The 27,115-nt window shown below is 37.6% G+C and overlaps 6 protein-coding genes across 8 annotated transcripts; 2 read left to right on the top strand and 4 right to left on the bottom strand.

Moving 5' to 3' along the window:
• Window positions 1-233: 233 nt before the first annotated feature.
• Window positions 234-1,597, top strand: LOC106620160 (uncharacterized). Of its 2 annotated transcripts, XM_014238566.3 has the most exons (3): window positions 234-366; window positions 517-1,044; window positions 1,100-1,597. In XM_014238566.3, the coding sequence occupies exons 2-3, from the start codon at window positions 562-564 to the stop codon at window positions 1,322-1,324; spliced, it is 708 nt and encodes a 235-aa protein (XP_014094041.1). In that variant the 5' UTR covers window positions 234-366; window positions 517-561; the 3' UTR covers window positions 1,325-1,597. The 2 variants fall into 2 exon arrangements, with proteins under 2 accessions (XP_014094041.1, XP_069966426.1); XM_070110325.1 differs by lacking the exon at window positions 234-366 and having other exon boundaries at window positions 418-1,044.
• LOC106620156 (pyruvate dehydrogenase E1 component subunit alpha, mitochondrial) lies at window positions 1,530-3,389 on the bottom strand. The gene is made up of 6 exons (XM_014238561.3): window positions 3,234-3,389; window positions 2,973-3,162; window positions 2,707-2,909; window positions 2,474-2,645; window positions 2,094-2,416; window positions 1,530-2,023 (listed from the first exon to the last, which is right to left on the bottom strand). Exons 1-6 carry the CDS (start codon window positions 3,387-3,389, stop codon window positions 1,676-1,678), a joined length of 1,392 nt encoding a protein of 463 aa, XP_014094036.3. The 3' UTR covers window positions 1,530-1,675.
• Window positions 3,390-3,834: 445 nt separating this feature from the next.
• LOC106620171 (pyruvate dehydrogenase E1 component subunit alpha, mitochondrial) lies at window positions 3,835-6,804 on the bottom strand. Its single transcript, XM_070110324.1, has 6 exons — window positions 6,625-6,804; window positions 6,343-6,411; window positions 5,319-5,508; window positions 5,052-5,254; window positions 4,487-4,981; window positions 3,835-4,428 (listed from the first exon to the last, which is right to left on the bottom strand). Exons 1-6 carry the CDS (start codon window positions 6,682-6,684, stop codon window positions 4,246-4,248), a joined length of 1,200 nt encoding a protein of 399 aa, XP_069966425.1. The 5' UTR covers window positions 6,685-6,804; the 3' UTR covers window positions 3,835-4,245.
• Window positions 6,805-12,637: 5,833 nt separating this feature from the next.
• On the bottom strand, window positions 12,638-15,493 carry LOC118683659 (probable pyruvate dehydrogenase E1 component subunit alpha, mitochondrial). Of its 2 annotated transcripts, XM_070110322.1 has the most exons (6): window positions 15,296-15,490; window positions 15,056-15,124; window positions 14,238-14,427; window positions 13,971-14,173; window positions 13,406-13,900; window positions 12,638-13,347 (listed from the first exon to the last, which is right to left on the bottom strand). In XM_070110322.1, the coding sequence occupies exons 1-6, from the start codon at window positions 15,353-15,355 to the stop codon at window positions 13,165-13,167; spliced, it is 1,200 nt and encodes a 399-aa protein (XP_069966423.1). In that variant the 5' UTR covers window positions 15,356-15,490; the 3' UTR covers window positions 12,638-13,164. The 2 variants fall into 2 exon arrangements, with proteins under 2 accessions (XP_069966423.1, XP_069966422.1); XM_070110321.1 differs by having other exon boundaries at window positions 15,056-15,493.
• Window positions 15,494-16,038: 545 nt separating this feature from the next.
• Polr3A (RNA polymerase III subunit A) lies at window positions 16,039-27,110 on the top strand. The gene is made up of 13 exons (XM_014238570.3): window positions 16,039-16,194; window positions 16,254-16,383; window positions 16,442-17,085; window positions 17,152-18,236; window positions 18,306-18,451; window positions 22,772-23,189; window positions 23,274-23,431; window positions 23,516-23,793; window positions 23,860-24,127; window positions 24,899-25,039; window positions 25,111-25,229; window positions 25,294-25,801; window positions 26,773-27,110. The coding sequence occupies exons 1-13, from the start codon at window positions 16,151-16,153 to the stop codon at window positions 26,965-26,967; spliced, it is 4,134 nt and encodes a 1,377-aa protein (XP_014094045.2). The 5' UTR covers window positions 16,039-16,150; the 3' UTR covers window positions 26,968-27,110.
• Window positions 19,917-21,690, bottom strand: LOC106620167 (brachyurin). The gene is made up of 2 exons (XM_014238573.3): window positions 21,417-21,690; window positions 19,917-20,712 (listed from the first exon to the last, which is right to left on the bottom strand). Exons 1-2 carry the CDS (start codon window positions 21,507-21,509, stop codon window positions 19,975-19,977), a joined length of 831 nt encoding a protein of 276 aa, XP_014094048.3. The 5' UTR covers window positions 21,510-21,690; the 3' UTR covers window positions 19,917-19,974.
• Window positions 27,111-27,115: the final 5 nt, after the last annotated feature.

The raw sequence follows: 27,115 nt of genomic DNA, 5'->3' as shown, positions 1-27,115 counted from the left end.
GGATCCTATCCTATATATTCATACAATGCTGTATCTTAGAATATTTTGTTTCTGTATGCTTAAACTTTAATTCTCAGTTTCCATTTCCTGTTCCGGTCGCACAAATAGGCTTTGAATTAATAAATTCACAATAAGTGGCAGTACCGATTTGTATTTTCTTTTGTCTTGCTATTTGCTTCTAGTTTTCATCTTATCAGCTGTCATTGTAAGAGATAGCGATACTCATTTCTTATCTTTTTTTATCGAGCATAGATTAGTGCTGTTTTCACTTCACAAACTAAATTGTATTAAAAATATAGTATAGTATATATAAAATATTGAAAGAAAACTTTTAACAGAATATATAATATGGGATTACGCTTTTAGGTAGATAAATCAAGTACATTAATATGTATATCGATTATTGAACCTTATTTTGCATCACTATTAAAGAAATATACAAAACAACAAAAGAATAATCTCTATGATCAAGTTTGTTTTTGTAAGCATTTCTCAAACAAAATTTCACAATTACAGTGCGTAGCTTTCAGTGCGGTTTCTTAATAAAGTGTAAGCTTAAAAATGGCTACAAAATATGCTGTTCTGGCCCGTACATCACGTTTACAATCGGTTGCACCAGTTGACGAGCTGGAAGAAGCTTCAATCGAGTTGCAGAATTTCACAGTTGCTGCTGGCACATTGATAAAAATTGCATCTGAGCAATCCGCTACAGCGCACAACTTACAGGTGTTTGTTTATGATCCAGTGCTGCGTGAACCCAATACAATGCACATATATCAATGTACGCAAGATTGTTTATTGCCCGTGTCTGATGATTTGTGGCCATTTATCGTCAGTATACCAGAACCTAACCGTCGCTTGCAACTTTTACACGATGAAAGTCGTTGTAACTGGCTATATACCGCAATGCCAGGTGATTTAGTTAGTGTGCCGGGTCGTTACTTTGATAGCGACGATGTTAGGCTTTATGATTGTATGATTTGTTATATTGGTCCAGTACCGGAAATACATCCAGTTGGTTATTTCTTTGGCTTGGAATTGCTGGTTAGTTCACAGAAAAGGCTAAATTAATTTTATACTTATTATATACATATTTCAGGACGATGTTCAATCTCCACAAACTGCTGATGTATATTTTACAAGAAAATATTTCGAATGCGATGCAGAGGGGGCAATATTTATTACGGCTGATCGCATAGTACCAACACCATCATCTCAAGTTGAAGAAGTCGAGCATGCAAATGAAGCGCCAGAAAGTAGCTGGTCTATAACTAATTTTATACAAAATACAGTAGATAGTATTCGTGCATCGCTGCCATTATAGATGAGTGATAGCATTAAATTAATAACTGAGAAATTTTTTTTATTCAAAATACATACCTATAAGCAGCTATGATAGGTGATATTCAGAGGAGATATTTTATGTAATTTCATCATTTTTGACTTCATAATACTATATTTAATTTCGTATATAAATATGAATGACTACTTATTTTGTACATATCTACATATATATACATATATGAATATTTTGAATTTCGCAATTAAAAATTTATTTGAAATTGTTACATAAATAATACATACATATGTACATAGATTTTTATATGTTATTTAATGCCTCAATAGAAATTCATAACCTTTTTTTTTGCTTTCTACTGTTAATCGCCACTAGCAATTACTTCTTCTCTGGCTCCTTATTCGATTTTGATGGCTGGTTGGATTTTTTAACCTTTTCTACATCTTTTATCGCTTCCATCTGCGCCTCCCACTCCTTTATTTCCATTGGTATATCCTTTGGTTGGAATTCGATATCCGGTTTAAATGATTTTAACTTAATATGATCTTTTTCAAGTATCTTGCCAGCATGAAAATGTTTATGTCGATTCCCAATTGTATCTCGTATACCCACTTCCTTATTATCCATATATACATCTGCCCACAATTCCTCCTTTTTTACTTCATTGGATTTTTTTGCTTTTTCGGCTGCTTCATCAATGTTCTTTCGAATGTCCTCGTCTATTTTCTAAACAGCATACAAAAAATTATACATATGTAATATATGTATGTAAGATTTAACACATAATCAAAAATACTTTGCACTGATCCTCAGTTAATAAGCCATGCGAGATAGTTAATTCCTTGAAATAAGTAATTGGATCACGTTTACTACGCACTTCTGCAACCTCATCGCGTGTACGGTAGCTTGTACCTGGATCCGACATTGAATGACCGAAATATCGATATGTATGCGCTTCTATGATAATTGGTCCTTCTTTTTGTACAAAGCCAATAGCGAACTCGGCAGCATTGTGCATTGCCAAAATATTCATACCATCGACGTAAATGCCAGGCAATGGCACACCACGTGTGTAATATTCAATAGAACACGAAGAACGATGCATTTTTGTGCCCATACCTATAGCAAATCATCATGATAATTAAGACATGTATATTTTTACCATTTACCACCTACCGTATTCATTATTTTCACAAACAAAAATCACCGGCAAACGCCAAAGACACGCTATATTATATGCTTCAAATATTTGTCCTTGGTTGGCGGCACCATCACCATACAAAGCCACACAAACATTGCCCTTCGCTTCATTTTTCAATGCAAGACCAATACCAGCGCCCAAAGGCACCTATTGCATTAAAAAGTAATATATATTAAACGCTAGTACAAAAATACATTTTCCCACTTGCCTGTGCACCCACAATGCCATTACCACCATAAAATCTTTTATTGTACATATGCATGGAGCCGCCTTTACCACGCTGACAGCCCGCCTCACGTCCAGCCAATTCGGCGAGTATTTCCATTGGCTTGAGACCCATCAAATAGCACCAACCATGGCAACGATATGCCGTAATAAGGTGATCCGTCGGACGCATTGCAGCATGTATACCTTTTAGGAGCGGAAAACCGTAGGTTTTTTAAATTCTTTAAACGCAATCATTTATTTACCTACCCACACAAACAGCTTCCTGTCCGGTATAAAGGTGGCAAAAGCCGCGCACGAGTTTTGCCTTATACATAGCATTGGCAACAGTTTCCAAACGTCGTATGGTGCTCATATGCGTATACATGCGTTCTGCTTGTTCCTTATTTAAAGTAATGGTTTTAGATGGAAATGTTTCCAAACGTATGCATTTGAAAGTCTTAAATATTATTTTATGATCAATAAGTATAAAAAATCACATAATTTTTTTTTTGTTTTTTTGCTACATACATCAGGGATTTCGATAGTTGCTTCGCTAGCATAGTTGTGGTGCGGTGAGTCCCTTTGCTCTTCGAATTCTTTGTAGAACCAACGAAATAGTCGTAAATCATAAGACCAATTCTTCAGCGATTGTCTGACTCTTGCACGCGAAACAGTAGCCAACATGTTCAAAGTAAAAGTAATTGTTTTAACAATATTTGAGTAAATTTTTTTTAAACAAATATTTGTGCAAATTAGCGTAAAAGTTTACAAATAAAAGTAAACATATATTTGAAGGTTTCAGATTTTTGAAAATATGCCGAAATTGCCAACAGATTTTTTGTTTATTAAATCTGTCTTATTTGCTTTTGTTAAGTATACTTAAAAGTAGACTCTTCATTTTATAAATAATATACTTACATTAATTTTGGAAAAAATGCACATTGAATAGGAAACAAGAGTTTTCTAATTTTAAAAGTAACAGTTTTGTTTCATCAAGGCGTGAATATGTCATTTGATCTATGTAAAAGCTACGTACTAACAAAACCCAATGACGTAAAGCAACAATGCAAAAATGATTAAAGGCGCGAAATAATGATGTGTTTACCCATGAAATATAAACAAAAAAATGTTTTTATATTTTGTACATATTTTCAATTTTATTTCGTTAATTTTTTGCAACTTTAGGTAAACTTCTTGCCAATAATGCTAATTGCATTTTTATACTTAAGTATCTTATTTGTTCAAAAATATATAATAACTCCGCTTTTATGGACAGTTATGATAAATATACAATGATATTTACAAAAACAAAATTAAAATAAATGTACCATATTAAGTATTTTAGCTATGTATGCATTGAATAATTTGAAGTGTTTACAACAAAAAATATCGAATATATTATATCTAACTATCCCGTTAGATAATTACTATGCAAGTTATTCGGCGCACTTTTTACTTAAGGTTACAAGAACACGTTGGTTGCTTAAACTTCGTTTTACAATTTTTTAGTTTTTTTTTTGCTACTTCAAATGTTAATGGCTTAGTGGTTGACGCCTTTGCGTTGGGAAATATGCGCAATGTTATAGCTGCTAAGACCACGTATCTTTGGTTCCAAATTGCTTGAATAAACGTCAGTCCACAGACCGGTTACAGGCAGTTCTTTATCATTCTTAGCGACTTGTGTAGCTTCGTCGATTTCCTTACGCACCCTAGTATCGATTTCCTATAAAGAAAAATTAAATTTAATACATGTACTTTTCGTACAATTTCTTTACACTCACCTTAATTTCATCAGCAGACAAAAGTCCGTGCTCAATGCACAACTCCTTGAAGGATGTGATGGGGTCACGTTTTTGACGAACTTCTTGGATTTCCTCACGTGTACGGTAGCTTGTACCGGGATCAGACATAGAGTGGCCGGAATAACGATAAGTATTGGTTTCCAATACAATTGGACCAACCTTGTTCACATATTCGATTGCAAATTCGGTGGCACTACGTACAGCTAAAATGTCCATACCATCAACCCAGATACCGGGCACTACATCACCTCGTGTATAGTAGTCAGTGTTGCAGGAACCACGTGCCGTACTGGTACCCATAGCATAGTTATTATTTTCGCAAACGAAAATTGCCGGCAATTTCCACAAAGCAGCCATGTTATAAGACTCGAACACCTGACCTTGATTGGCAGCACCATCACCGTAAAGTGATAAACAAACGCCGCCATTACCTTTGTATTGACAGGCGAGTGCAACGCCAGTACCAAGTGGTACCTGTTGGAAACAAAAGTTTAATAATCAATTATGCATTTAGCAGCGTGAATTATGCATGTATCTGACGCACCTGTGCGCCTACAATACCATTGCCGCCATAGAAGTTGGGCGCATACATGTGCATAGAGCCACCTTTACCCAAGGCACAACCACTCTGGCGACCAGTCAGCTCAGCGAGCACACCCACAGGTGAGACGCCCATTAAATAGGTCCAACCGTGCACACGGTAAGCAGAGATTATGTTATCCTGTTCACGCATGGCGGCTTTCATACCTAAATAATGTAAATGCAAAATTTATCTATAGAATAGTTACTTATATTTGAATGTTCCACTCACCAACGGCGCAGGCCTCCTGTCCAGAGTACAAGTGACAGAAACCGCGAATGATTTTTTCCTTGTACAAATTACCAGCGGCAGTTTCGATCCGACGAATTGTCTGCATTTGGGTGTAATATTTTGTTGCATCCTCTTTGGTCAGTGTGACGGTTGATTCGGGGCCTTTATCAAGTCTATGCAATTTAAATGGCTGCATGAAAATGAAATTTGTTTAATAAGAATTCCAACTTCTAAATTCTAAATTATTATAAACATTAAAAATTTAAGCTAATTTAAGTTGCTGTGGCATATAGATGTAATAATTAAACTACGTATAAGTACCACACTTTGAATGTGCTTATGGTTCCGGAAACTTCCGGCACTCAGGCTCTAAAGTGTAATCAACTGTTCTGTTTACTTCTACTTGCCGGTAAAAATAATGAAGCTAGTTAACAATTACCGGGATTTTTGTTGATAAAACTAATGATATTCATATACCACTTATAAGTATTAGTATTTGCTTTTACATGTATCTTTTTTAGCACTTTATAGACTGCTGTGAAAAAAGCGCTGATAAGCGGCCCTATTCTAAACCACGAGACAAATTAGAAATGGAAAAAAAATAAACCGATAACAGCGGCTGTTGTCGTGGACGTAACATGTCATAAATATTATATTTGCTTCTAAATACATACATATGTATATGCATTTTTTTATTGCTGCTTGCTACTTATTACTTAAATGACCTTCAGTAGATAGTACATGCAATAGTAAACGTAACAGTATGACACACATTTTTTTTATCAATCGCTTTGCTTTCGTACAAAAAATGTCATTAATTGTTTATATCTTTTTCCTAAATACTTACAATTTAGCAACCTAACCATCCTTTTTAATTTAATTTTTGCAAAAAAAAACTATTAAAACACTGTCCCCAAAAAGTTGTGGCAAAATATGTTATGTAACAGCATATGAAAGAAATGGGATGAAGATAGAAATGTATGCTTGTTGTACTAACAAGGTGAAGCGAGGGTGGTAAACTTACGCGATTCACTTGTATGGTCGCCTCCGTTGCATATTTGTTCGATTTTTGTACACCAGATTGGGCGGCACTCTGGAATAAACCGAAAAAGGATGAATTATTCCTGCACATGTTAAAATTTGTTGTTTTAGTTTTAGCTGCCAATGACGCTGCTGTTGCCTGATGTTGTAAGCTGCAGCTAACCAAAGGAGCTACATACTGTCGCTGAAGCATGTTCAACATGCTCCAACCAACGCGACGACGGCCACATGAAGTTGTCGTCACCAGCATTCTGCGATTACATACTTTTTGCAATTGTTTCGCCACGACTGGCAATTCGCTGCATCTGGAAAGTGTACGCAACATTTTTTTCCTTTATCAAATCATATACTATGGTAAATTTAATATAAAATTTTATTTTTTTCGACCACTCGAAATCGCGTAACACCTCGACCAAAAAGAATGTCACTGAATACACGAATGTCAAATGAGAAAAAAAAAACTGATAAGAAAACTTAATGTGTTGCTTCTTCTTTTACAAAACTGTGAATAACAGAGCGTAATCACAAATCAGGAAAGAGTTTTCTAAAAATTCGACTGAATTGTGTCCATCTAGACCAATTTCCACCCTAGTGATGGGCTGATAAATAGCATAACCGGGCGACCTATGCTAACCCTCACATCCGGTTCCCACAACAGCCGGTTCTGAGATACCGGAATTGACCCGGATTTTATCCGGCCAAGGGCTGTTATTTCGACGATCTAAGCCTGTTTGGATCGGTAAGTTTTAGATTATAGCAGCAGGGTTGCTCCGTATCCTCCTGACCCGTGCTGGCATCGAGTCCAACCCGGGCCCCGAGGTGTTCTACTGCTGCGTATGCGCAAAAAGGCTCCATCCAAATTCCACCTCGGTTAGGTGCAATACATGCAATGGATGGAGCCATCTTAAGACCTGCTCAGGCCTTAAGACACACAGGGAGTGGACCACGAGTTACGTGGCCCCATGCTGTCAACGCAATAATGCGACATCTGCCTCAACGGCCGTGCAACCTGCACCATGTTCGCGCACTGCGCTGCCACTCCAGTCGAGTGGCCAAGATAGGACCTCCACGGTCCTAAGGAGCTCACATAGACAGCATAACTCCCAATCTGACCAACCTCCCCCCCCCCAACCTTCATCCAGCTCCAATCCTCGTGCGAGAACCACACAGCAACTCCTGGTTCCTCGCAGGTCCGTGTGTCAGACCATAATACGCCGGAATGTCACATCAGTCAAGTGCAATTCTTGTACTGGCTGGAGTCACTTTTTGTCGTGTTCTGGCCTGCGCACCACACGAGAGTGGAGTGCGTCGTATGTTGCCCCATGCTGTGGGAGTCTGCCCCCGCAATCACAAACAGTGGCGTCGCCAACCAACACCATAGTGCGACAACCGCCCATGCGGATAGCACAGCTGCAACAATCACCACCTACACGCACCCCACTCACCCCTAGGATCACGACTGGACACCCGCGACAAACGCGACTCTTACAATTTAACTGCAACGGACTCCAGAGCAAGATCGAGGAGATAGTTGCATTTATGAGCCGGGAGCGCGTAACGATAGCTGCGGTCCAAGAAACCAAGTTAAACAGCCGCTCAGATCTTCTGAGTTGTGCAGGTTTCAACGTTTTACGTAAGGATCGCGAGCGGGATAATGGTGGAGGCCTAGCCTTCATATTGCACAACACTGTGCAATATCGTCTAATCGATGTTGACATCGACCGCAGGGACACCACCCTAGAATGTCAGGGTATAGCTGTCCGGTCAGGCGATGTCGAGCTCGAAATATTTAATATATACATCCCCCCAGTTACATGTTGCCCAACAGGATATCACCCGAATATAGATGCGCTGCTTCGTGGTGAAAACCGTCTGGTGCTAGGCGACTTTAACGCGCATCACGATCTTTGGCATTCCTGCCTGTCAAACGATCGTAGGGGGATGGAGCTGGCGGAACAGATAGACGATTCGACATTCTGCACAATGAACGACGAAGCCCCCACCAGAATTATGGGCACCTGTAATAGCTCGCCAGATATTACCATCGCTAGCGGTGGTCTGATAAATAGTATAACCTTTCCAGACCATCTGCCCATAATTATCTCGATCGAGAAACCTCCTGACTTTATTTCTGTGGATAACCGCACCTATGTTAACTTTAACAAAGCTAACTGGGTCGGCTTCACAGAATTTACTGAGAGCACCGTTGGCGAGCGTCAATTCCGCAAGGTGATCGCTGCTGCTACAGCTCGCTTCATACCGGCTGGAAGAATAGCGGAACTCCGCCCTAATTTCCCAGCCGAAGCAGCTGTATTAGCAAATGAGCGCGACACCTTACGCCATGCCGATCCCTGTGATCCCCGAATAAGGGATCTCAATTTGGAGATTCGACAAATGGTAAACCATCATAAGCGGACAAAATGGATAGAGCACCTGAAGTCCTGCAACCTCTCCACCGGTGTGAGTAAGCTTTGGACTACTGTCAAGGCCCTGTCAAATCCGAGGAAACATGACGATCGGGTTGAAATTCAATTCGATGGCCATGCCTCCTCGGACCCGAAGAAGTGCGCGAGCTACTTTAGCCGGCAGTTTATACTGCACCCTTCGACCGACAAGGCCAATCGATGTGTTACCCGACGGCTGCGCAAAATGCCAAAAGACTGCGCACCACTTACTTTCACCGATGGGGAGGTTCAGAGTGTCATCAAAAAGGCGAAATCGACTAAATCCATCGGCCCTGACGGAATAAGCATGCTGATGGTAAAACATCTAGGCCCAACGGGAGTAAACTACCTCACCAAGGTCCTCAACCTGTCGATATCCACTCTTCAAATACCCGATGTGTGGAAAGTCGGAAGAGTGGTCCCACTGCTGAAACCTGGGAAACCCGCCAACAAAGGGGAGTCTTATCGCCCGATAACTCTCCTTTCCCCAGTAGTGAAGACACTTGAGGGCTTGTTACTCCCGTCATTCACCCACCACCTGAGCCTAGCAGACCATCAGCATGGCTTCCGTAAAGTGCACAGTACCACCACAGCACTTAGCGTCATAAACGCCCAGATAGTTCATGGCCTGAACCAGAAGCCACCCTGCGAGAGGACGATCCTCGTAGCGTTGGACTTGTCAAAAGCTTTTGACACAGTCAATCACGCAACGCTACTTGAGGACCTGGAACAATCAACGCTCCCTCCAGGGCTGAAGCGGTGGACCATGAACTACCTGAGCGGTCGACACTCATCCGTACTATTTCGAGGTCAAAACTCCAAACTCAGGAAAATTAAACAGGGGGTTCCGCAGGGCGGTGTCCTCTCCCCGCTACTGTTTAATTTCTACATTTCAAAACTCCCCCAGCCACCAGCGGGAATTTCAATGACCTCGTACGCAGATGACTGTACGATATTGACGTCGGGCAATGGAATCGATGGCATGTGTTCAAAAGTAAACGGCTACCTCTCCGATCTTTCTCGCTTCTTTTCTGCAAGGAACTTAACACTCTCCCCCACTAAATCCACAGCGACCATCTTCACCAATTGGACGAAGGAGTACAGACTGGACCTGAACATTTCAGTCGATGGCACAAAAATTCCGACAGTAAAAAACCCTAAAATTTTAGGCGTCACTTTGGACAGTCTGTGCTCTTTCACTCCTCATACGACCGCGATAACTGCCAAAGTACAGAGCCGCAACAAAATCCTCAAGTCGCTTGCCGGCAGCTCATGGGGAAAGGACAAAGAAACGTTGTTGGCAACATACAAGGCAATCGGCCGGCCGGTCCTCAATTATGCAGCCGCAATATGGTCGCCTGGATGCAGTGACACGCAGAATAAGAAGCTTCTGACTTGTCAGAACACTGCACTCCGGACTATCACGGGGTGCCTCTTGATGTCCCCAATCGAACACCTACATAGCGAGGCCCGTATGCTTCCGGTTAAGGAACATAACGAGCTCCTCTCCAAGCAGTTTCTGCTGGGATGTTTTCGCAGAAACCACCCCTGCAGACGCCAGCTTGCAGCGGAGCAGCCTCCTAGGAACATCAAGAGGTCCTTCCTTGACTACGTCGACGACATCAGACAGCACGCCGACCAGACTTCGGACGCAACTAACTTCAGACAAGCACTGACCGCCATTCACAGTGGAGCCATTAACACCTTCACCGACTCCCTTTCAGTGAATGGCGTAATACGAGTCAAACCACCACCCATTGCAGACACAGAGCTCGAGTTGCCTCGCGAATCTAGAGTGACCCTCGCGCAACTTCGTTCTGGATACTGTAGCAGGTTAAACTCCTACCTATCCAGAATAGACCCTGACATACCAAACACATGTCCTGCATGCAATGAGTCTCCGCATGACACTAACCACCTCTTTGCATGCCCAACAAACCCCACTCATCTAACACCCCTCTCCCTATGGTCCGACCCCGTCGAAACAGCTCGTTTCCTGGGCCTTCCGTTAGATGACCTCGACAACGAATCTAGAATTTATCACCCAAACGGGGATTAGATAATCGTTATAACAACAACAACAACCCTCACATCAGTCCCTCTGTCCATAATTATCTCGATCGATAAACTATTTCTGTGAAAAACTGCACCTTTGTTAATTCAACAAAGCTAACTGAGAACTCCTTCACCGCACTGCCCAAATCTAGGGACGTAATCGTTGGCGAACGTCAATTCAAGGTGATTGTAGATGCTCATAGTTGCTTCATCCCTGCTGAAAGTATTTGCTGCATGCAAAGTGTCCCCGCATGACACTAGTCACCTCTTTGCATGTCCAATGAAACCCACTCACTTAACTCCCCTCTCCCTATGGTCCAAACCCGTCGAATCAGAAACAAATCGAACGGCTTCATAAAACATCAACTTTACTACGTAAGCAAGCAATTATAAAAATGATTAACGGAGCGGAGTAATGGTATTTTTACATGCGATATCCCATGTAATATAAAAAAAATACGTTTGGCACTCGACGACTGCCGTGGTAAAGCTATTGCATAGCATTTTTTATCAACTCAAGCAATTATAATTATTAATTTATTTTTTATGCAGTATTTTTTTTTATTTGATATTAATTCAAGTTACACTTTTTGAGCGTGGTGACCGATAAGAAAACAAATTGTTTTCTTTTATTAAATAAATGAGAAGTTAATATTGTTTTAAATATTTGTATTATCTTACAAACATGTAGGTTGTTGTCGTTGTTGTAGCGGCAGAATTCTGCCGAGTTGACAGTCCTTGGCCGGATAAAAAGCCGGGTCCGTTTCGGTTACGTCGACCCGACTGTTGTGGGAACGGGATATACATTTAGGTCATTCAGATTTATGGTAACTGAAATAAGAAACATAAGTTTGAGACTTGTTATCTTCTAAATATCTGGAAAATACCGCGTCAATGGTGGTTGTTGTTGTTATAGCGGCAGAATTCTACCGAGTTGACAGTCCTTGGCCGGAATAAATCCGGGTCCGTTCCGGTTACGTAGACCCCACTATCGTGGGAACGGCGTCAATGGTGGTCTCATATTTTGTTGTGGATTCTTGTGGATTATTCATCATTTTCAAATTCATTTTTTCCGAAAGAAAAGTTGTCAATCGCTCTGATTTTATAAGCGAAGTTGATGTAGAAATCCGATTGAAATACATAATTTCAATTTTATTCAATTCAACTGTTCCAAAATAATAATAATGCTGCCTAAAAGTATGAAGCATTTTGCGCATACTTTGTGATTGTGTTTGGTTTATTTTCGTATTTCTTGATTCAGTCACCGCCAGTTTTGCCAACTTGGTGGTTTTACTCTTCCCCTAGTGGGCAAAAAAAATGTTTAATGGTTAATGGCTTTTGAGTGATAAATAATACCCGCCAACGGTCAATACAGAAAATCAAATATATAATGGTAAATATAATATACATATAGTGATTTTCCTCTCTCTACGGTATTCTAGCTTTTTTTCAAGTTTTCTCTACTATACAGTATATATAGTCTATACTCAGTTGTTTACTATATATAACAGATTACTGATTCGCTTTCATCTTGTTTTGCTGGTTCTTTCTTCATAAGAAAATAAATCATCGTTTTTAAAATAATTATTTATTTAAAATAGTTTTAACATTATTGCTTTCCTTTCCTTCTTATTTTATATATTTGAATTAGTTAGCTTAGCTTGGAGAGAGCGCTAGTGGTCTTTTAGTGGTTTCACTAGTGGTCTCTCGAAAAGTTTTCTGGCAACACTGATCACCACACTCAAGGCCGCCATAAGAGCTATGCAATAGCTTATCATATTTTTGTCTTTTGTACATATATATCACTTTTATTACGTTAATTTTTACAACTTTGGTTAAACTTATTGCCAATAATGCAAATTACACATTTATACTTATGTTATACATTCACAAACATAATATCTTTTTTGTTTTATGGACAGTTATAATAAATGTACAATGATATTTTTGGTATTTACAAAACCAAAATTAAAATAAATGTATATTAAGTATTTTAACTATGTATGCATTGGATAACTCGAAATGTTTACAACAAAAAATATCGCAAATTATATCTAAGTCTAACTAGAATATCCCGTTATTAACTCATTGTGTATTGAAAACGCGATTTCACTAATTTAATGCGTGTAAATACAATTATACCTTAGAGAAGTGCATACATTTGTTTTTTGTGAATCATATGATTAATAATAATTTTACTAGTGATTCGGCTACACTTTTAACTTAACTTATGGCTACAAGCAAAGGTTGGTTTGTTGCTCCAAATTCGTTTTACATTTTTTTTAGCTACTTCAAATGTTAATGGCTTAGTGGTTGACGCCTTTGCATTGGGAAATATGCTCAATGTTATAGCTGGTAATACTACGTATCTTTGGTTCCAAATTGTTTGAATAAACGTCAGTCCACAGACCGGTTACAGGCAGTTCTTTATCATTCTTAGCAACTTGTGTAGCTTCGTCGATTTCCTTACGCACCCTAGTATCGATTTCCTATAAAGAAAAATTAAATTTAATACATGTACTTTTCGTACAATTTCTTTACACTCACCTTAATTTCATCAGCAGACAAAAGTCCGTGATCAATGCACAACTCCTTGAACGATGTGATGGGGTCACGTTTTTGACGAACTTCTTGGATTTCCTCACGTGTACGGTAGCTTGTACCGGGATCAGACATAGAGTGACCGGAATAACGATAGGTATTGGTTTCCAATACAATTGGACCAACCTTGTTCACATATTCGATTGCAAATTCGGTGGCACTACGTACAGCTAAAATGTCCATACCATCAACCCAGATACCGGGCACTACATCACCTCGTGTATAGAAGTCAGTGTTGCTGGAGCCACGTATCGTAGTGGTACCCATAGCATAGTTATTATTTTCGCAAACGAAAATTGCCGGTAATTTCCACAAAGCAGCCATGTTATAAGACTCGAACACCTGACCTTGATTGGCAGCACCATCACCGTAAAGTGATAAACAAACGCCGCCATTACCTTTGTATTGACAGGCGAGTGCAACGCCAGTACCAAGTGGTACCTGTTGGAAACAAAAGTTGAATAATCAATTATACATTTAGCAGCGTGAATTATGCATGTATCTGACGCACCTGTGCGCCTACAATACCATTGCCGCCATAGAAGTTGGGCGCATACATGTGCATAGAGCCACCTTTACCCAACGCACAACCACTCTGGCGACCAGTCAGCTCAGCGAGCACACCCACAGGTGAGACGCCCATTAAATAGGTCCAACCGTGCACACGGTAAGCAGAGATTATGTTATCCTGTTCACGCATCGCGGCTTTCATGCCTAAATAATGTAAATGCAAAATTTATAAATAGAATAGTTACTTATATTTGAATGTTCCACTTACCAACGGCGCAGGCCTCCTGTCCAGAGTACAAGTGACAGAAACCACGAATGATTTTTTCCTTGTACAAATTACCAGCGGCAGTTTCGATACGACGAATAGTTTGCATTTGGGTGTAATATTTGGTTGCATCCTCTTTGGTCAGTGTGACGGTTGATTCGGGACCTTTATCAAGTCTATGCAGTTTAAACGGCTGCATGAAAATGAAAGAATTTCAACTTCTAAATTGTAAACTATTACAGCCATTGAAAATTTAAGTCAATTTACGTTACTGTGGCAAAAAGATATGATAATTAAACAACGTATAAGTACAGCACTTTGAATGTGTTTATGGTTTTGAAAACTTTAGAGTGTAATCTATTGTTCTCTTTACTTTTACTTGCCGGTAAAAATAATAAAGCTAATTAACAATTACCGGGGTTGTTGTTGATATAACTAATTATATTCATATACCAATTATCAGTATTATTATTTGCTTTTACATGTATCTATTGTAACATTTTATAGACTGCTGTGAAAATATTGTTAATAAGCGGCCGACTATAAACTAGGCAACAAATTAGAAATGTAAATAAAAAGGAACCAATTATAGAGTCCGTTGTCGTGAATATTAGCATGTCATTAATATTAGAATTGCTTCTAAAATAATATATGCATTTTTTATTGTTCGGTCTTGCTGGTTACTTATGTACATCATTATATAAATGAGATTCAGTAGATAATACACACTTTTTTTTTCAATCGCTTTGTTTTCATACAAATAAAAAAAAACTACTAAAACACTGCCACCACAATCTTATGGGTAAGGGTGTTACACTTACGCGATTCACTTGTATGGTCGCCTCCGTTGCGTATTTCTTTGATTTTTGTATACCAGATTGGGCGGCATTCTGGAATAAACCGAAAAAGGATGAATAATTCCTGCTCATGTTAAAATTTGTTGTTTTTGCTTTAGCTCTCAATGACGCTGCTGCTGCTGCCTGATGTTGTAAGCTGCAGCTAACCAAAGGAGCTATGTGCTGTCGCTGAAGCAGGTTCAACAGCAGTCCCCGATTACATACTTTTTGCAATTGCTTCGCCACTAATGGCAAACCGCTGCATCTGGAAAGTGTCCGCAACATTTTTTTCTTTTAATAAATTGTATATTCAATTTAATATAAAATATGAATTTTTGGACCACTGGAAATCGCGCAACACCTAGACCAAAAGAAACCTCACTGAGTACACGAATCCAAATGCGAAAAACTGTCAATTAGAATTAATGCTTCTTCTTTAAGATACTGTGAATAACTAATGTACAATACACATAGAACTTTTTCTTCGTTTTGCGTCAGACATTTTTTGACAGAAATACAATGTACGCTTTTGTATGAGTATGTTCACATAAAAAGTTTCGACGCGAAGCCAAGCATATTTTGGGTAACTCTCATCTTTTTACGGTTTACAAAGCAACAATCGCAATTTCTATTAGAGAGAAACACTGAAAGCAAAGCGTTCATTGTTCACGTAAGTTGTATGTGAATAGGCCTTAAGCGTAATCACAAATCAGGACCAAATGTTTTTTAAAAATTATTATGTCCATAGAAACATTTTTTACATACCAAAATGTTAGTACTTTTTAGCAATTTTTTAGTATTAAAATGTTTGTTCACATCTAACTAAATTGATATTAAAAACAATAATGTAAATTAATGACAAGGCTTACTGTAGGAATATTCGAACAGCTGTTGAATGGTCTCTTATTTTCCCCCTTAAGAAAAACATACAACACTGATTTGTGTTTTGACATTTATCATAAGCGAACACAACAACAAAGTTTTTAAGCGGCATGTTGAAGAATTCATGAATTAATCGTGCTTTTCAAACAATTTGTTTTTACAGTAAAATAGCTACGTTTTGGGAATAATTGCAACAAAATGCCGAAAGAGCAATTTCGTGAAGCTGATGTGATCAAAAAAATGTATTTTAAAACTTCAGCAATGCCAATAGAAATAAGTAAATTATGTGTATATTTTCTAGTTCTCATGTGCAGTTTTGTATTAGCAGTCCTGAAGAAATACAGCAGGAATCACATTTGCGCATCGTTTCTAAAAATCTGTATCAAGGACAACGCCAGCCGGTTCCCTATGGCGTGCTGGATAAACGTATGGTAAGAATTTTTATAGGTTTTTTAATTAAATAGATTCCTTACTTCTACTTACTTATAGGGTGTGAGCACCAAAGATGCCACCTGTGATACATGCGGTCAAGGTCTGAATGAATGCATTGGCCATTTCGGTTATTTGGATCTTGCTTTACCAGTATTCCATATTGGACACTTCCGCTCAACAATATCAATCTTACAAATGATTTGTAAAAGCTGCTCGCATGTTATGCTGCGCGAAGTGGATAAGCGTATATATGAGAAAAAACTACTAAATCCAAATCTATCATATTTAGCAAAGAAATCTTTGCATGGCCAAATATTAAACAAAGCAAAGAAGCAGACCAAATGCCCTAATTGTGAAGCATCCAATGGCGGTGTAAAGAAAGGCCCAGGTTTATTAAAAATTTTACATGATCCGTGTAAGGGGAAGAAGCCGGATGCTCTAATGACCGAAGCACTAAATGAATTGCTGCAAGCAACTGAAAATAATCGCGAGCTACAGCAAATGCTAGCGTCATACAATCAAGTTGAGGAACTAAATCCTTTAACAGTATTGGAATTATTCAAAACAATACCGAAAAATGATATACCACTTTTGGGCATGACTTCTGATGACGCTAGTCCGGCAAATTTGATCGTGACACGTGTTTTTGTGCCACCGGTATGCATACGTCCATCGGTGCTCTCCGAAGTTAAAGCAGGAACGTAAGTAATAAAATATGGTAAGTTTTAAAATGTGTTTGTATATAATGAATCTTTATTACGCTAAAGCACCGAAGATGACTTGACAATGAAGCAAAGCGAAATTTTACTTATCAACGATGTTATACAGAAACATATGACGGGTGGTGGAAAAATCGAACTCATTCAAGAAGATTGGGATTTTTTACAACTACACGTCGCACTCTACTTTCACAGTGAAATTTCTGGCATCCCACTAAATATGGCACCAAAGAAAACTACACGCGGTATTGTGCAACGTCTTAAAGGTAAACAGGGACGATTTCGGGGTAATCTCTCTGGCAAACGTGTTGACTTCTCCGGACGTACCGTAATCTCACCAGATCCTAATCTAATGATACACCAAGTAGGTGTACCTGAACGTGTTGCCAAAATACTTACGTATCCGGAACGTGTAAATCCCGCGAATATACAAAAAATGAAAGAACTGGTAAAAAATGGCACACAAAAGCATCCGGGTGCCAATTATGTACAACAACGTGGCTCCACATTCAAAAAGTATCTTGCCTACGGCAATCGTGACAAAGTAGCGCACGATTTAAAGTGTGGTGATATTGTGGAAAGACATTTGTGCGATGGCGATATAGTGCTCTTCAATCGTCAACCATCACTACACAAAATGTCGATTATGTGTCACCAGGCGAAGGTGCAGCCACAACGTACATTCCGTTTCAACGAGTGCGCTTGTACGCCATATAATGCAGATTTCGACGGCGATGAAATGAATTTACACTTGCCACAAACGGAGGAGGCGCGTGCAGAGGCGCTAATACTTATGGGCAATAAATCGAATTTGATAACACCGAAAAATGGTGAAATACTCATTGCGGCAACACAAGATTTCATTACCGGTGGCTATTTGCTCACGCAAAAAGATGAATTTCTTACCAAGGAACAAGCAATGCAATTAGCTGCTTGCTTTCTAGCCGGACCTGATGCCAATATGCGCATCGATATGCCACCACCGGCCATATTGAAACCACGCAAACTCTGGACAGGCAAGCAGATATTCAGTCTACTGTTGCGTCCGAACAAGCAATGTTCGGTGATGGCGAATTTGATAACAAAGGGACGAAACTACACGACCAACTATGACCTATGTGTACGAGACTCGTGTAAGTTAATTGTAGGAATATCAGTTGCGTGTAGTTTTAATTTAAAATTTCGGTAAACTGCTATTTTAGGGGTGATTATACGTAATTCGGAACTAATTTGTGGTTCGATGGATAAAAGCACTTTAGGTTCGGGCACCAAAAACTGCATATTCTATGTTATACTCCGTGACTTTGGTGAACTCTATGCTACCAAATGCATGTGGAGATTGGCAAGGGTAAGTAAAATATTTTAACTTAACTTAAACCAACTAAAATATCATATACAAGCAGGGTTGTAATTAAAATGTTTAAAAGACAATTGAATTACGATTTAAATAATACCAAAAATCTAAATTAAAAATAAGTTTGAAATTGAATTCATATTTACATTAAATTTGTTTTTCATTTTGTAATCTCGCAAATATTAATTAAGAATAGTTTTCAAATTTCTAATCCCGAATACAAAATTGAAAAAATAAAAATAAATTTTTAATCCCAAAAATTAATTTAAACATAAAAAATGAAAATTGTAATCATAATTACCGGATTGTATAATAAAAAAAAATTATTCCCAGTTTTATATTTAAATATTTAAAAAAATGTGTGTTTTGAATTTTACAATTATTTCGCGTTTGCGTACTTGGTGTTCTATCATTTTGGTCATCTTACGAAAACGAAAGCTTATTTTTAATAAATTATCAACATTTTATCTTATTTATATTTATTTACTTTTAATTATACAAATGTTTTTTGTTACACTAATGTTTAAATTAAAAAATATTTTATCAATTATTAATTGATTAGGATTGAAAATTAAATTCCGACTTTTAATTCCGATTTTCGTTTTAAAGTATTAAATTTCCAATTTTTAACTTCGGTTTTGGGATTAAAAATTAAGTTTTCACATATTTTTTAATATTAAATCTTTTTTAAAAAAAATTCTTAATTAAAAAAATTCACAATCCTGCTTAGAAGTGGTGAATAAACAGAGAACCATTCACCGTTGTTGTTGTAGCACTATAAAATGTATATAATATAATATATATATTTATATAAATGTATATAATATAATATATAATATATATATTATATAATATTATAATTCAAAAACTTCCACCTGCACATGATAATAATTGTTTTTGTCATTTTTAAGGCACATCATTATCAGCCTAATTACTCCTTAAGCTTGTGAAAGCATTCTTACAAATTCCTATTGAAAACAAAAATGTTTCAAATGAGCAAATTAGTGTTAATAATCAGAAGTGCGATTACTGATGTTTGCAAAAAAACACAAACGCTCACAACGCAATTTGCTCCAATCAGCTAAAATAAAATAAAGGTATTATCACATGCCAGTAAATCCCCAAACATATTTTTTATTTTTTTTTATTTAGTAACACTGCTTGAGAAAAATATAACTTGAGCGCTACTGATTGGTTTACAATTATTTTCGTATCTTATCTTAATAAGAATTGAAGTGCATACGAAAAATAATTAGAGAAAAAACAAAAACAATGTATATTTATGTGTAAAACAAATAATTGGCTGCAAAAGATAAAATTTTTCTTAAGAAAAACTCGAAACTATTTTATTTGCAGAATTAGAGGTGTGTTTAACACATATAGCTGATAGTTTATGAGACAAAAGTTCATTACACAAAATACTTATTTTTTTAGATTATGTTTTTATAAAAAGCAGAAATCGGTTTGAAAATCATTGCGTAATTTATTTCCTTTATATCTCAAGTCTAAGCACGCAATCAATAACTATTGTAGTCAATACCCGTCACCTGTGAAATGAAACTCAGGAACGAGGTTAAACGCGCATAACCAGATGGATACTTCATAGTGCACATATCTTCTGCCACAAATGAGTTTATACCAATCTGCATCCAGTTGCCATTCAAATCTTGTGTTATTAGCGGTCCACCAGAATCCCCACTACATATCGACATATCAGTGCCATTTTCGCCCCGCGCGCATAATGTTGACGGTATCACCACGCTTGAGCCAAATACATCGCCGCATTGACTATTGTTGATAATCTGCACTTGTGCATACAACAATAAATTTGAGGATTCTAGATAATCATCGTCGGTTAGGCCAAAACCAGCAATTGTGGCTACTTGTCCAATAAAATTGAACTTCGCATAATCATTTGTCACCAATTGTATGGGTTGTATGCTTTTGCTGAATGTCAAAGTTGTTGGTAGCTGAATTAATGATATATCATTATTTAGTGTCGCACTGTCGTATTTCGGATTTATATATAGTTGGGTTGCAGTCATATTTAGGGCGTACGGATTATTTAGTAGTACAGTACCGAACATAATAAATACAGATGTTAGGCCATATGTACAATGTCCCGCGGTGAGTACCCAATTTGCTGCGATAATTGAACCGCCGCATAGCAAATCTTCAATTGGATCTTTTTTCAAAATTACTTGCCAGGGAAATTGACCAAGTGATGCCGGGCTACCCGATACAATGCGATTTTGCTGTTGACATAAAAATTACAAACAGAAAATATTATACGACACTAATGTTTATGATTAAATATAAAATTAACACTCATGAATAAATATAAAATTCACATTATTATGCATATATGATATGCATATATATAATATATAAATTGTTTATGTAAATGTTCATTCTGTTCATATTTTTTCCAAATGAGTTTAAAGCACATGTCCATTTCAATTTATTTAAATTAAAACGTTGTGTTATTAATGCAATCGGAAGTAAAATTTGAATTATCGTTTCAAATGTATTTCCGCGTTGCCAACTGTTCAATTTATAAACACAGAAATACAGTTCTAATGTACATTAATACACTTGCCTTTTGTAAACATTGAGATCTATAACGAAAATTATTATTTTTATTATACGTATATATGTATTATATATATGAATACGTATATATGTATTAAACCATGTGTGAAGTTAATAACGCAAATAATGAGCGCTGCTATAAAAATTTAAATTCAAGTGTTTGTAGTATGAACAAGTGCATTGAAAATTTACTCGGCACATATGTATTTCTTATAACACACAATTTTTGTTTCTTTATTTAACATATTAACATGTTTTTAATGCTTGATCATTTCAATTAAAAACCTCAACTGTCAGTTCATTTTATTGTTACTGTTAATTATTAATTTCACAAATTTAACTTTTTAACATTTTACTGCAAACTCACAATTTCACCCAAATCTGTCCATGGCTCTATGAAGGCCTGTGCAACCGCGAGTAGCAGTATAAGGCACAGGCATGCCAGAATTTCAACTCTCATTGTAATAAGGTTTTCAGTAGAAACTACGGTAATTGGTTTTCAGTAGAAGATACGGTAATTGGCCACAACAACCAACACTTTGCGAAATCACGACAAACTGCTCTGACGCGTCGGCCGCTGCCAAGTTTTATAAACCGATATAATACTTTCGTACTCCAGTGATTAAGACGTACTATCTAAAAATGTTTCCCGCTACGGTTATATACATGTACATACATCTACATACATACATTTCATAATTTTTATCATATTAAGTTGTTAAAAAAAAAATTAAAATTTTTGCCATGAGAAAGGCAAAGCTATCTCTTTTGTACACTTTGTACTTCTTAATTGTTTAATTCATTCATCAAATATTGTTATTCAATATCTTATCGGCCTAACAGGTGCTGTACTCTCTTAATTATAGTGTTTACGACATGTTTTGTCTTTGCGAAAAACTTAATGATAGCAAATATCAGCTGTTTGTAAATTTTATGTAATTTCTATACAAATCCGGTAAGCAATTTCAATCAATTTTAGTACTAATTGCTCTTGTACTTTTATGTTACAAGCGTATATGTACAATAAGTCTGCCTTTTATATCAGCTTGTTATCGCTGCTATATATTGATATCGTCAGTTATTTATTTATAGAAATTCGCTTCTTCATCAATTTTATAACGGTTATTTGTTTGTTGGTTTAAGATATTAACCGAATTTATAAATGTTCATACGTATACTTTTTCGTTATCGAGCTTTTAATTTATAATACATTACCACATATCAGTTTAACTTAATAGAGCACCATACATTTTCCGTGCTTAACTGTTAGTTTCGACTACACCATGCTCTGAATTGGTGGTGGGCGGACTCCCACTTATTTGCACTAGAGTGCCTCGCTTGCCACGCATGCGTCTTCCACGTTGTTTTTTTTTTTTTTTTGTACTCTCAAAACTACGATTCACAGTGTATGGTAAACTACTCCAGTTGGAGTTAAAACACCTGCAGTTCACAATATTGTAGTTACAGTGCTTTAAAATAATCGAAATGTCTTGAGGCCATTGTCTAGCTACATAAACTTGGTGTTGTTGTTATTGTGGTAGCATTTTGAAGAATGCTGGATAGAAATCCGGATCCATTCCTGTTATGTAGACCCTATTCTTGTGGAAAAGGTCTGCTCCTCGCACAAAAAAAAACTCTTCCACTTGATATTAAGCAGTGTACTATTTGTAGTTGTATAGTTATTAATAATTAAAGCACTCAAATAAAATTTTGTACTTATAGATCGCGTCATATTTCATACAAAATCGTGGCTTCTCCTTCGGCATCAGCGATGTAACACCCAGCAATAAGCTGTTGGAGGAAAAACAGAAGCTGTTGGAAAATGGCTATGCCAAATGCAATGAATATATTTTGGAAATGAAAAAGGGTACACTACAATGTCAACCCGGTTGTACACCGGAACAAACATTGGAGGCGGTAATGTTGCGTGAACTCTCTTCGATACGTGAACAGGCAGCTAAAGCTTGCTTCCGTGAGCTGCATCCCACAAATAGTGCGCTTATTATGGCGCTGTCCGGTTCCAAAGGTTCCAACATCAATATATCACAGATGATTGCTTGCGTCGGTCAGCAGGCTATCAATGGCAAGCGTGTGCCAAATGGATTTGAGAATCGTGCTCTGCCGCATTTCGAGAAATTCTGTGAGTGTGAAAATAGTTGATATTTGTTTTGTTTTGTTTTTCAATTTTTACTGTTATATTTTATAATTATTTTTAAAAAAACAGCCGCCATACCGGCAGCACGTGGTTTTGTGCAAAATAGCTTCTACTCGGGTCTGACGCCTACCGAATTTTTCTTTCACACAATGGCTGGACGTGAGGGTTTGGTCGATACGGCTGTGAAAACAGCCGAGACTGGTTATCTGCAGCGGCGTTTGGTGAAGGTGCGCTGATTTTATATTATATTTTTTCAAATGGATGTAAGCAGTTTTTTTTATAAATAATATTTTTTCACCATACCGCACTAGTGCCTGGAAGATCTGGTTGTACACTACGATGGCTCTGTACGTAATGCTATAGGTGAAATAGTCGAGTTGATCTATGGCGGCGACGGCTTAGATCCGGTTTTCATGGAAGTCAAAAATAAACCCGTCGATTTGGTACGCCAACTGAATCATTTGCGCGCCATCGTGCCCGATCGTAAAAGCGCACCGCAAGCTGCAGCGGAAATTACACAAGTAGCGCGTAAAATACTCACAGAGAATGAATTCACCATGAGTCGCAAAGATTTTCAAAGTGAAATTATGTAATAAATTTAATATATCTTTATATGTGCAAAGTTGCTAAAATTCTATTTGCTTTTCAACAACAGCGCATTTATCGAAAAAGTCGCGCAAAAAATCGCCAATGTACAAGCCAAATACCGACGTCACCTGAAATTGGCTAACGAAATTGAACGCCTAACCGAGGAACAAATACGCACATTTATGCGTTGGGTCAATGATAAATACAATCGTGCTGTAACTGAACCTGGCACTGCTGTAGGTGCTGTTGCGGCGCAAAGTATTGGCGAGCCGGGCACACAGATGACATTGAAAACTTTCCATTTTGCTGGTGTCGCGTCCATGAACATTACGCAGGTGTGTATGGCGAGTTAGAACCAGCAATAAATAGAAAATATCTAAAATTGCGTAAATTAGCTTAAGTCGACCTAACATAAGCTAGTTATTTTTGTTTCTAGTCAGAATTGGTATATACACACGAAGTAGTTTCTCAGTGTTTCAGATATTGATCTGAATTTTTGCACACGTACTTTTTCCCTAAGAAACTGCTCGTTTATCGGAACTGCCGATATCGGAACACTATAGCATTTAGCTGCCATACAAACTGATCGATCGAAGTCAGGTCTATGTATGGAAAACTGTTTTATTTTACGAGATATCTGCACGAAATTCACATGCATTATTGTCTAAAGCAAAACTACAATCTCCTAACAAATTGTACAGATCGAACAACTTTAGCATATAGCTGCCATACAAACTGATCGATCAAAATCAAGTCTATGTATGGAAAACTGTTTTATTTTACGAGATATCTTCACGAACTTTGAAATGGATTATTGTCCAAGGCAAGTTCGGGACACTCTATATCTTATAGCATTTAGTCATTCAATGATCTATCGAAATCACGATAAAGATCTATTATACCTAATTATGAAGGTTATTATAGCTTCAATGCAGCCGAAGTTTCGTTTTTCTTGTTTTTATCTTTATTTCATCGTGATTTGCAGTTTCCTATGCTAAGTTATTTTAATGATAACAACAACAAGTTTGAATCTCTCTAAATTAATTTAATTCAAATTAAGCTTGTTTAATATATTATCAAAAATATACGAACTTTCTTATATACAGGGTGTACCACGTATTGTCGAAATTATCAATGCGACAAAAACAATTTCAACGCCCATTATAACAGCTGAAATTAAGAATAACACCAGCATGGAGTTTGCGCGTAAAGTGAAAGCGCGCATTGAGAAGACTACGCTCGGCGAGGTAAGTGCCATTGCAATATAGTAACAGTATATTAACTTATATGCGTTATTTTGAACAACATGTTCATGCAGATTTCATCTTACATCGAGGAGGTGTATAGGCCAGATGACTGTTTCTTAGTTATACGCCTGGATTTGAACCGCATTAAAGTTTTAGGTTTAGAGATTAATGCCGAAACAGTACGCTACTCGTAAGTGCACATCGTAAATCAACTAAATTACGTAATTTTAACCGCTACTTCCGTTACACACCAGCATTTGCACGTCGAAGCTGCGCATTAAACCGGCGTTAGTGGATGTTGTCGGCTCCTCAGTAATAACCGTACACATTGATACTTCCAAACATGGCGCCACACTCAACGCCGAACTGCAACGGCTCACCATATCCATACAAAATGTCGTCGTTGCCGGTTTGCCGAATATTTCACGCGCTGTCATTGCTATTGATGATGCACACACGCCAGCCACATATAAATTGTGCATTGAGGGCGCAGGCTTACGCGATGTTATGGCCACTTTTGGTGTTGTCGGCGCACGCACCAAGAGCAACAATATCTGGGAAGTTTATAATACATTGGGCATTGAGGCAGCGCGCACCACCATAATGACGGAAATCACAGATGTGATGGAAGGTCATGGCATGAGTGTTGATCATCGTCATATTATGCTGCTGGCCAGTCAGATGACGTCACGCGGTGAAGTATTGGGCATAACGCGACATGGTTTGGCCAAAATGCGTGAGAGTGTCTTCAATCTGGCCTCGGTAAGTATTGAAAATAAATTATTTTTATTTTATTTCGTTTGCCCCTTCATCTATCTATTTATCGAAAACTAAGCATTAAAAAAATATCGAAAACGATCGCAAAACAGCTGTTAAGTCTATGAAATCAAAACAGATCCGAATATGCACCCGGCCGAGGACTGTCAAAGCCTGCTTACCCCTTGTTATATTGCGAATGTCTTCAAAAATCTCACAAAGTTTGTAACACCCCGAAGGAAACATCGCACACCCTATCAGCGTGACGAGCTGAGTCTGTATATACGCGGATTTGTCCCTCTGTTTTTGAGATATCGATCTGCAATTTTGTACACGTTCTTTTCTCTTCAAAAAGCTGCTCATTTATCGGAACCACCGATATCGGACCACTATAGCATATAACTGCCATAGAAAGTTATCGATCAACCATTCAATGTTCTCACGACAGTCGGGTCTAACTAACCGGAACAGACCCGGATTTTTATTCTGCCAAGTACTGTCAACTCGGTACCATTCCTTTATAAAAAAACGTTTATTTGACGAGATATCTTTACGAAATTCGACATGGATTTTTATCGAAGACAACGCTACAATCTTCCTACAAATTTTTCATATCGGATCACTATAGCAATTAGATGTCATACAAACTGAGCGATCAAAATTAATTTCTTGTATGAAAAATTTTTTGTTTGATAAGATATCTTTCGAAATTCAGTGTGGATTTTGGTTCAAGGCAGCGGCGCAATTTTCGAACAAATTATGCAGATCGGACCACTATAGCATATGGCTGCCATACAAACTTGCCTGTCAAGATAAAGATTTTTTTATACTCTTTTATGCTATAAAAAATACACCTATGAAGGGTATTAGGCTTCGGTGGAGCCGAAGTGAACGTTTTTCTTGTCATTTTATTTTTTGTTTAAATCATTTATTGTATCCGCCAAAACACCCTAAAACTTAATAACAACATTTTACAGTTCGAAAAAACTGCCGATCATTTATTCGATGCCGCCTACTTTGGTCAAACGGATGCAGTGGATGGTGTCTCCGAGCGTATTATACTGGGCATGCCCGCCTCCATCGGTACCGGACTCTTTAAACTTATACACAATCATGAGGACACGGCATTGCCGGAAGTGGAACCGCCATTATTTCATGCTGTAACAGCGTGACCTTTGTGGTAAATGGACTATACCAAATCGGTGATAATTTTGCATGTAATTTATTGCAAGAAATACTGTTAATTCTACGAATGTAAGCGAGCGAAACGCAAAATAAATTTCTAGGAAGTATATATATTAAAAAACTGAAAGTCGTTCA

The sequence above is a fragment of the Bactrocera oleae genome, chromosome 5 (assembly GCF_042242935.1).
Source record: "Bactrocera oleae isolate idBacOlea1 chromosome 5, idBacOlea1, whole genome shotgun sequence".
In the NCBI taxonomy this organism is placed as follows: domain Eukaryota; kingdom Metazoa; phylum Arthropoda; class Insecta; order Diptera; family Tephritidae; genus Bactrocera; species Bactrocera oleae.
This window is presented reverse-complemented; position numbering and strand designations above follow the sequence as displayed.